Source organism: Ochotona princeps, chromosome 15 (genome assembly GCF_030435755.1).
Source record: "Ochotona princeps isolate mOchPri1 chromosome 15, mOchPri1.hap1, whole genome shotgun sequence".
Taxonomy (NCBI): domain Eukaryota; kingdom Metazoa; phylum Chordata; class Mammalia; order Lagomorpha; family Ochotonidae; genus Ochotona; species Ochotona princeps.
In genome coordinates, this window is record NC_080846.1 from 16,624,724 (window position 1) to 16,635,768 (window position 11,045).

Genomic DNA, 11,045 nt, shown 5'->3' on the forward strand with positions numbered 1-11,045 from the left:
CATTCCAGTTCTTACTGTTAGGTGTTATAGCCCAGCCAAACCTGACCCACACCCAGACACAGCTCACGCATGGCTCAGCAGGGGCAGAGACCTAGCCCAGCCCATCCTACACCCACCCTGGTTCTCATGAGCACCAGTGAGTGCTGTAGTTTGGCCCAGTCTGATTCACTTCAGACCCAGTCCATAAAGTCACTATGGCCATGTCCAGACCCGACGGCAGCCCCCACTCAAGCCATCACACTCACCCAGTGGGAACCCCAACCCAGCCAGAGTGTCCCCTTAGCTCCCCAGCCAGGCCTGTTCCCAGTCACAGATCTTGCACAGGGCCATTGGTTGCTCTGACCCAGCTTGGCATAGTCCCTCACCTGTCTCAGCCTTTGCCTTTGGATGCTGTAGCCTGGCCTGTTCTGGCCTGCCCCTAGTCCCAACTCTCATTGGCAATCGCTGGCACCTGGCTCTACTCAGTCGGCTCCCATCCCTGGCTCATGCAAACTGGCAGGTGTGACAGCCTAGCCTAGCCCAGCATGACATGCGTTCCAGCCTGGTTTCTGCACTTGCCAGTCATCTAAGGTTTGCTCAACTCTACCCGATTCGTTCCCTTCCAGAACCAACCCACACACTTGCCAACGGATGGAGCTACCTTGCCCAATTGCCCGACTCCCAGGTCTGGATCATGTGCCCATCAGTGGGAGCTATGACCCCGCAGTGGAGTTTCGCAAGTTCCCTACTCAGCCCCCTCCCAGATCCAGCACATGTACCAGCAGGTGCTAGGCTCTTGCCCAGCATAGAATGCCCTTCCATCTTGGCCTTTGTATGGGCTGGTGAATGTTGTGGCCTGGCCTGCCCTACACCCTGTTTCAGGATGCTCATGCAGGTGCTATAGCCTAGACCTCCTCAGCCTGTTCTTGGCCCCAGTACCCATGAGTGTTGGCGGGTTCCATGATGATACCTACTTCAGCCCATCACCACTTCAGCTTTTTTTTTTTAAAGATTTATTTTTATTGCAAAGTCAGATATATAGAAAGTGGAGGAGAGACAGAGAGGAAGATCTTCCATCCAGTGATTCACTCCCCAAGTGAGCGCAATGGCTGGTGCTGAGCCGATCTGAAGCCCGGAGCCAGGAGCTCTTCCGGGTCTCCCATGTGGGTGCAGGGTCCCAACTCTTTGGGGCATCCTTGACTGCTTTCTCAGGCCACAAGCAGGGAGCTGGATAGGATTAGAACCAGCACCCATATTGGATCCCGGAGCTTTCAAGGCGAGTACTTTAGCGGCTAGGCCACAGTACTGGGCCCACCACTTCAACTCTTAAGCTAACCAGCGGACCTTGTATTTCCATAGGGTTGGGCCCACATATCCCCTGCAGAATCTACCCCTGGACCTGGTTCTCTTGCATACTGGTTAGTGTCATGGTCCTGCCTAATGTGACCTGTCTGCTGTTCTGATACTCAGTCAGGTACTGGGATCTAGCTCTGCTACATAGGCTCCCAGCCCTAGCTTTCTTGTAGACTGGCGTGTGGCAGTCAGCGATGTACTGCACTAACAAACCCATCTTAGGACTCCCATGTGGGTTGGTGAGTCTGTCTGACCCATACAGATCTTCTAATCTCTCCCCTCCAAACCACCACGTCTCAGTCCCTTCACTTGCCTGCATGTACAGTAGCCCTGTCATTGGGAGTCCCTCAGGATTCATTCCTCACCATCAAGTCCGGTGCTGATAGGCACTCTGACCACCCAAGCTAAGGTGGCACCAGCTGCTGTTTAAGCAGTTGGGGCTGTGCCCCAACCCTGCCCATCAGCCAAGCTGCCGATGGAGCGGAGGTTCCTGTTCACATGCCTAACCTGAGCAGGATGGCGCCGGCTCCAAAAATCTTTTTCAAAAAGTGTATTAAATGAGAAAGTACCTTTCTTCAAAACCTAGCAGTCTTATTTTAACTTCCCATTCCTGAAAGATAAGAACAGTTGCATATTATTCTGTGGCAGAGGAATTCCTTTAATTCTTCACTCACTCATTCTCCTGTTCAGTTCATTGCCAAGCAATTAATTGGACTAATATTTGGAATACTTTTTCCCCAGCAGCCATGAATGACCTTCCTGTCTCCCAACATCTAACTATATATAATCCTCTAACCCACTGCTCCTTGTATCTCTTTGTAGCCATATGTGTCATTGGCTCAGCAGATGGCACCACCTAGTCCAAGCAACAGCACCCCTAACAGCAGCAGCGGGGGGAGTAACGGAAATGACCAGCTGAGCAAAACCAACCTCTACATCCGAGGATTGCAGCCAGGCACGACTGACCAGGACCTTGTCAAGCTGTGTCAGCCGTAAGTGGTGGTACACCTGGGTGGGCTTCCAGGGACAGTGCTGAGTTGGTGAAGCTGACTGCTTGCCAACTACTTTTATCAATGCAATGCTATTTTGCATCTACTCATAGTCACAAGGTTTCTTGGTACCTCTCTTTAAAAAAAAAAAAAATCCACCTTCTGCTGATAAACGAAACCTTTCTGTGTTTTCTGAAGTAAGCCAGGGCAGGACTCACCTCTGAAGCCCACTGTCCAACTTTGTCTACAGCATCTCCACTCATCTGTTAGCATTACTGTAATGACCGCTGACCTTGTGCCTTGAATGGGAATGTTCAGTATCTCTATAGATGATGCTTAGCAGGCCATGAGAACTGGCAGTGGGCAGAACAAAATGGGCCTGGCCTATTATACACATTGAAGGGCTTCTGCTGCCAGAGATATTCCCAATGATTCAGGGGAGGAGACCTCAGATTAGTGGGTCAAGAAGATGGCCTCTCTGTTCGCTGCCCAGCTACAGTGGACTTGGTTTATGGAGCCGTTGATAATACACACAGACTACTGTGATGGTCAATAGCCAAAGCTTATTAGTGGCATCAGGCTTTTATAGACTGAGGGTCACGTAGGATAAGGGAGAAAGCACTGAAGAGCTTGCATAGTTTCCATAAAACTATCTGCAGAACCCATCAATTGTTTCCACACCCTTGTCTGAAAATATCTTTGTTTTATATATTCAATCCATTATTCTCATTCAAATGAAATCTACTCAGTTCTCATACAAATGATATCCTATCAATTGTCCTACACCTCTCCCTATGAAGTTCCTCACCGTAGAGCTGGACTAGAAGGTAACCTTAACTACCATGGTGTTAGCCCAGTTAGTCTGGAAAAAAGGGCTGGAGGGCAGAGATGCTCAGTTCAGTCTCACCTGGTGGGAAAGCATGTGTGTTACATAATATGTTTGGGGGGATGTTAGAGGAAGAAGACTGAAAGTAAGGCAGAGTAATAGAACACATCCTCACCACACAAAGCATCATTATTATTATTTCTCTTAAAAAAGATTTATTTATTTTTATCGGAAAGGCAGATATATAGAGAGGAGAAAAGACAGAGAGGAAGATCTTCCATACGATGATTCACTCCCCAAGCAGCTGCATTGGCCAGAGCTGAGCTGATCTGAAGCCAGGAGCCAGGAGCTTCCTCTGGGTCTCCCACACAGGTGCGGGGTCCCAAAGCTTTGGGGCGTCCTGGACTGCATTCCCAAGCCAGAGGCAGGGAGCTGGATGGGAAGCGGAGCAGCCAGGATTAGAACCGGCGCCCATATGGGATCCCAGCGCGTTCAAGGCGAGGACTTTAACTGCTATGCTGTCGCACCGGACCTCATTATTATTGCTTTATACGTTTCCATCATAACAATATACCAATACTCGGGCTCGGCAGCATGGCCTAGTGGCTAAGGTCCTCGCCTTGATCTCATATGGCCGCTGGTTCTAATCCTGGCAGCTCCACTTCCTCTCTATCTCTCCTCCTCTCAGTATATCTGACTTTGTAATGAAAATAAAATAAATCTTTAAAAAAAAAAAACCAATATACCAATACTCATTCTACTATTGGATATCTGGGTTGTTTCCAGATGAGACTTGTGAATATAAGAGGTGCTGCTGCAGACTTACCAGCATCTACTGGTAGTGTGTGTACACATTGGGCGTATACACAGAAGTAAAATCCCTGAGACATTTGGGTATATACCTGCTCAGCCTTTGCAGATACTACTAAGTAATGTTCTGCAGTAGTTAAACCATTCCAAATTCCTGTGCCATAATGGGTAAATTCCAGCTGTTCTAGATCCCAGAGAGCCCTTTGCCCTAAAATGTGTAGCAGCAGAGGTCTGATAGAAATCTCTTACTCTGAGATATTTTTTCAGGTACATGCAGAGCGTACATACATGCAGTTTTGTTAGCATCAGGTCACACAAGTAAAACTGGCCCTTCCTTCCTCTCAGCATGTCTTACTAGAAAGGTATTCAGGTGGAATACCGGGGACTTGCTGTAGGACCAGTCGTTCTCAGGGGTCATGGGAACTGGCAGAAATGTTCGTTTGAGGCAACAGAGTGTGATATCAGTGTAGGTCCAGTTTTTGTACCTGTTGTACTAAATGCGTGCTGCAGACCTCTTAAACCCAGGAGAAAGAGGAAACTCAGCTCAGAGTCACTATGCTTGTAGGCTTTTACTCTGCCCTACTGCTTTCTGTGTCTGAGGAGATGAGAATAGTTGTGATCAGCAACCTAGAGAGAAGGAAGGAGCCCAAGAAGGAGCTTCGGAGAAGCCAGAGGGCGCCAAACGAGGATTGGCGCCAGAAGAGCTTGGGGAGGAGGAGACAGGCAGGCCGGAGGGAGCAGGTGGGTGGAGCCCCCAAGACTGCGGGAGTTTGTGAGCCTTTCCAGGAAGGGAGTTTCTCCCGGGCAGAAGGACTTCCTGCTTTTGTCCACGACGTGTCTTCCTGGGTTGCAGGAGAAGTGAACATTCCTGGGTCCTGAACTCCGGGGTGAGGGGAGGGGTCCGGAAGGAGAGGCTTGGAGCTCAAGACTGGAACTCCGGGTTCTCTCAGAGGGGTTCCTTTTTCCAAAGAGGAAGCAGCAGTGACCCAGCTGTTGCCAGCTGCAGTGGAAACTCTGAGTTCAGAGTCTCAGGCTGCTAGACCACAGGCAGGCTCCACCCTGGGGCCTTGAGGGGGGAGAGCGAAGAGCGTGTGTGTCCTCCAGCCCACAGGCAGGCTCCTCCCAGGCCCGCCCCCTTCCCAAAATTTGGGAAAAATCCAAGCATGCAGCCCAGAAGGGCTTAGATTGATACAACATTCTCCCACTCCCCTCCCTCTTGGAATGCGCTCTTTGCCCAGCCTCCAGGGCATTGTTTGGCTTATTCTGTCTAATCCTTTGGGTCACAGAAGTTTCACTAAAAAAGTCAGTGAGAGGCCACCAAGCAGTGAAAACAAGTAATTCAATCATTGCATGTTCCTCAGGGATGAGAGGAGAGATGGAAAACAAAAAGCTTGTTTTGGGGGTATTGGTCTCAAGTTCAGTCCCCACCAGCTGTTTTCAGATAGCTCTGTGCTGCTCACTTTGCTAGTGATTTTTTTCCTGTCTTTCTAATATTTTCATCATCCTAGAATGGAATGTGTGAGGGTTTTTTTTTTGTAGAAACACCTTCAGTATAATTATGGATCTGTGATACTCCACTTTGTCAAGTTTTGGGGAGCCCCACATGACAGCTGCCAATGCAGAATATTAAAAAAAAAAAAGCTTGAGTGTTAAATGGATGTAGACTGAGCACATATCAAGGATTTCTTTAGCTCAAGGAGGGAGAGAATCTGTAGGATGGCAAAATGTGTTCAGAAGGCATTGGGAAGCTTGGCTTTTACAGATGCTGAAGAATTTGAGCTAAGACTGTGAAGTTAGCAGTTTGTGTCCTGTAGGATAATAAATCCGGTAACTTCTGGGTTTTATTGTCTGTGCTGGAAAAACCAATTTATATATTTGAAAATCAGAATTAGAGAGGGAAAGACCTTCCATCCTCCAGCTCACTCCCCAAATGGCAGCTGGGCGTGGCCAAAGCTAGGAGCTTCTTCTGGGTCTCCCACATAGGTACAGGGGCCCAAAGACCTGAGCCATCCTCTGCTGTTTTCCCAGGCACATTAGCAGGGAGGTGGATTAGAAGTGGAACAACTGGAACTCTAACTGGTGTCCAGACAGGATGCTATGACCACAGCTGGCTACCTTACTCTCTGAGCCACAGCGCTGGCCCCTTCATTTGCATTTCCACTTGTAGACAGAAATCTACAATTTAACATGTATCATCACAAATCTGGCTCTAATCAGTGAAGAGTAGTCCAACAAAGCAACATAATGAGGTATTTCTTAAATGGGCCTCTTAGAGAATGTTCCAGAGTGAGATTTTGAAAGGATGTGCAGTTTTCCTGTCTTTTGCTTTGTCATCAAGTTTTTGTATGATTTTCTCCCTTCCTTTCTTCCTTCCTTCCTTCCTTTCTTTCTTTTTTTTTTCTCTTTCCCTTGAGATGCAGAGAAAAAGCAAGACAGGCTCTCTCTACACCCGTATGCTGGTTCATTCCCTAAATGCCTGCAACATTCAAGGGCTGTGACTGAGCTGGGCTTGGGAGTGAAGAATGCAGTCCGGACCTCTTAGTTGTTTAAGCCACTACCCTTGCCTCTCAGATTGTGCACCAGCAGGAAGCTGGAGTCAGAAGCCAAAGCGGGCACAGAACCTGGACCTTCTGAACCATGACACAGACATTTTAACTGGTGTCTTAACTGCTAAGCCACACAGCCACCCAAAGATTTTTTTTTTTAAGATTTCTTCATTTTGATTAGAAAGGCAGATTTTCAGAGAGAGGGAAGAGACAGACAGAAAGAGCTTCCATCTGCTGATTCACTTTTCAAGTAGTTACAACAACCAGAGCTGAGCTGCTCCAAAGCCAGGAGCTTCTTCTGGGTCTCCCACATGAGCATAGAGTCGGAAGGCTTTGGGCGTTCCCTTACTGCTTTCCCAGGCCACAGGCAGGGAGTTGGATGGGAAGCGGAGTAGCCAAGACATGATCCGATACCCATATGGAATCCCAGTGCTTGCAAGGCAAGGATTTAGCCACAGAGCCATACCGCTGGCCCCAAGACGGTTTTCTTAATGCTTACCCCAGTCTTGTTTCCATTCCTCTCTCTAACACCCTCAATTCTTGACAGTAAGAAACAGAAGTGTTAGAATAAGGCAGAAAGAGCCTGACATGGTAGCCTAATGGCTAAAGTCCTTACCTTGTATGCGCCGGAATTCCATATGGGTGCCAGTTTGTGTTCCGGCAGCCCACACTTCATATCCAGCTCCCTGCTTGTAGCCTGGGAAAGCAGTCGAGGACAACCCAAGGTCTTGGGACCCTGTACCTGCGTGGGAGACCCGGAAGAAGCTCCTGATTCCTGGCTACGGATCAGCTCAGTTCCAGCTGTTGGCCACTCGGGGAGTGAATCAGTGGATCGTCCTTAAAAAAAGAGAATAAGGCAGAAAAATAAAAGCTAGTTTTGCAGTTAAGTTGAAGACTCTTAAATATAACAAGAGTAGTTAATAGTTTATAAGTGCTTACGAAGTAGTATACATAATCCCAATGTCCTGTCTCCGTTCCTTAGATAACGAGGCTGTGACACAGAAAGTTTAAACATCTCATTCAAGATCACACAAAGCTGGCGCTCCCTGTTCATGTGCCTGGGAACGCCACGATGGTAGTCGCACATGCTTGGAGCCCTGCTGTCCACCTGGGACACCGGGTGGAGTTCCTGACCCAACCCTAGCTGTTGTGACCATTTGGGAAGATCTCAATCTCTCAAATATATATATTTGAAAAGAATAGTTACAGAAGGGAGGTTTTAAATGTGTATGTGTGTGTGTGTATATATATATACATGTTATATACATATATAATTATATATACATATTTATACATGTAACCATGTACATATATAATTACATAAATATATAAAATAACTGATACATAAATGTATAAGGTGCATATATATAAAATATCTCCCTCTCTGTCACTATTCCTTTCAAATAAGTAAGTACATCTTTTTTTTTTAATTATTTTTAAGATTTATTTATTTTTTATTGGAAAGCTAGCTGTACAGAGAGGAGGAGAGACAGAGAGGAAGATCTTCCGTCCAATGATTCACTCCCCAAGTGACCGCCACGGGCCAGTGCTGTGCCAATCCAAAGCCAGGAGCCAGGAACCTCCTCCAGGTCTCCCATGTGGGTGCAGGGTCCCAAGGCTTTGGGCTGTCCTTGACTGCTTTCCCAGGCCACAAGCAGGGAGCTGGATGGGAAGTAGAGCCTCGGGGATTAAAACTGGCGTCCATATGGGATTCCAGCGTGTTCATGGCGAGGACTTCTAGCTGCCAGGCCACAGCGCTGGGCCCCAGTAACCACATCGTTGAAAAAAAGAATCATGGGGCTGACATCAATTGGCTAATCCTCTGTCTACAAGCACCAGCATTCCACGTAGGTGCTGGTTCCTGTCACTGCTCCATTTCCCATCCAATCCCTGCTTGTGGGCTAGGAAAGAACTGGAGTATGTCCCAAAGCCTTGAGACCCTGCACCTGTATGGAAGACCCAGAGGGGTCTCCTGGATCCTGGCTTCTGATTGGCTCAGCTCCAGCTCCAGCTGTTGCAGCCATTTGGGAATGAAGCAGCAGGTGGAAGATCTCTGTCTCTCCTTCTCCCTATCAATCTGCCTTCCCAATAAAAGTAAATAAATGTGTTTTTGTTTTTGAAAAATCATACATTGTTAGAAATTTGCAGAACTGGATTTGAACTCAGGCAGTTGGGCTCAGGTTGACCTTCACTCAGGGGACAGTAGGAGGATGGGAATGGGATGTCACAGGAGATAAATGTGTGTAGTTTTTCATGGAAGGAAAGGTATTTTTTTCAACGATTTTGTATTAATTTATTTTTTGTTATTTTTGTTGGAACGTCAGATTACAGAGAGGAGGAAAAACAGAGAGGAAAATCTTCTGTCCACTAATTCACTCCCTAAGCAGCCGCAACGGCCATAGCTTGAGCCAGTCCTAAGCCAGGAACCAGGAGCTTCTTCTGGGTCTCCCACATGGGTGCAGGGTCCCACTGCTTTCCCAGGCCACAAGCAGGGAGCTGGATGGGAAGTGGGGCTGCCAGGATTAGAACCAGTCGTGTATAGGATCTCAGTGTATGCAAGGCAAGAACTTTAGGCGCTAGGCTACTGTGCCAGGCCTGGAAAGGTATTTTCTGAAGATCAGTAGTATCTACAGTTACTTCTTGTTCCCAAGGAATTCCTGTTGGCACTGTGCCCTTCTGCCCTCTGCTGTGTGGGCATCGCCAAACTTCTTTCCCCAAAAGACCCTCATCTCTCTCCAGCTGGTGTCCTGAATCTTAGGGAAGAAAGGAGAGAAGTGTCACTGTTATAGGGGCCACAGTTACCTTATTTCTTATGACCCCTTGAAGAATGATATTGTTATTCATTTCTTTTTGGTTTTTATTAAGATCTGAATAGGAAAAGTAGCCCAGCAGGAATTGAGCAAAGTCGTGGGATCCCCTTGCTGCCCAGAACTCTATCCTGTCAGCCCTTGTCCCAGAACTTCACTTGGCCATTTCGTCTGTCTTAGGTATGGCAAGATCGTCTCCACCAAGGCCATCCTGGACAAGACCACAAACAAGTGCAAAGGTGAGAGGGGAGGGCAGCAAGAGTGCTGGCCGTCACTCTGTCCCGGGTGCAGAGACCTGGGGGGCCATGCCAGACAGCAGTGTGAGGTTTTCAGGCTTAGAAACTGGTGGGTGTTTAGACCACTGGGTGGTGCCCATTAGCTACAGCTGACATGCTGTTTGGGAAACTCTGGGTCAGCCAACTGCACACAGCCCCTCTGTGACCCTGAGATATTCTCTGCACCTCACGCCACATGGGGATTTGGTTGGTTTTATTTTCTGAAGGTGAGCGGTTTCCTGGGATTTCGAGGAGTTCTTGGTGGAGCCCGAGGAACGAAGGAGAAAGGGCTGTAGGTGGGAGTGGGAAGGGCTTCACCACCTCCCCAGCCAGTGTCTGGTCACCTGCCTTGGAATGGCTACAGTCCCTGCCAGCTTTTCTGGGGTGTGCCTAGAAAAGAGGGGAGGGGATTCTTTTTGAAGTATGGGGCTGAGCTGTGGGTCAGTTAAGGAGCCTAATTCCTGATACCTCAGTTTTCTTAAAGTGGAGGAAGAAAAACGATACCCACAGGGACCTCATTCCCCCTGAGATTCTCAGCTACAAAGTAGCAAAGGCCCTGGTTTGGAGGAACGTATGGTTGACCGCCAGACCCTCATAACTCCTCTCTCCCCTTCACTTCTGACTCATGGATCATAACTCTGTCTCCTGAGGGGCCCAGGCCACCAGCCCCCTCCCACCTCCCATCTCCCAGTGATGCTGCTTCCTGTTCCAGGCTATGGCTTCGTGGATTTTGATAGCCCCTCGGCCGCCCAGAAGGCTGTCACAGCCCTGAGAGCCAGCGGTGTGCAGGCACAGATGGCAAAGGTAAGGTGTGGTCTCAAGTCGGCTTCCCCTGAGAGGCTGTGGTGGGCACCAAGGTTCCAGTTCCGTGGCTCCCAGAGTGCTCAAGAGCCCTGAAAGTGCCTGACCAGGGCTCTCTGTGCTTCCTGGCTGTGTCTGACACTGTGGAGCGCCCCTGGCTGCTGGGCAGGCTGTGTTCAGCGCTTGTGGCAGGCAGCCCCGTGACTGTTCTTCCTGTCAAGTGGAGAGACAAGCAGGAAGGCCAGGGCCTGCCAGAACTCCCTCCCGCAGCCGCCTGTCCCTGCCCTGACCCCACCTGCCTCCCAGAGTGTGGCAGCCTTGCGACATTCTCTGAAGAAGCCAGTTGTGCAACTCAGAAGCACAGAACAACACTCTCCACCTCCGGATCCGGTCCCTGTCAGGCTGCGTGGTGGCTTGGGAGGGAGAAGAAAAGCTCAGCAGCAGAGGCATCCTCCCCTGCTCCAATCTGGTTTTTCATCCAGATTACTGGATTTCAGAGAGCTTCTTCTCTCAAGTGGAATTGAACGCTGCCTGGCCTGTCGGAGGCCAACGTGAACACCCTGTGCAGGGCTGATGGACGCCAGCCAGCCTCCTTGCTGACACGATTAAAAGAGAAGGAAACCCTTGGGCCCGGTGCGGTGGCTTAGCAGCTAAAGTCC

At 48.9% G+C, this 11,045-nt stretch overlaps 1 protein-coding gene across 2 annotated transcripts in view; it reads left to right on the plus strand.

Moving 5' to 3' along the window:
• The window catches only part of RBMS2 (RNA binding motif single stranded interacting protein 2), a 74,225-nt gene that overhangs the window by 48,470 nt on the left and 14,710 nt on the right, over positions 1–11,045 (plus strand). For both annotated transcript variants that reach the window (XM_058673420.1, XM_004589678.2), the window contains 3 exons: positions 2,155–2,324; positions 9,491–9,549; positions 10,298–10,389. In XM_058673420.1, the coding sequence (XP_058529403.1) occupies positions 2,179–2,324; positions 9,491–9,549; positions 10,298–10,389 (297 nt within the window). In that variant the 5' untranslated portion in view covers positions 2,155–2,178. The remainder of the gene's footprint in view (positions 1–2,154; positions 2,325–9,490; positions 9,550–10,297; positions 10,390–11,045) is intronic.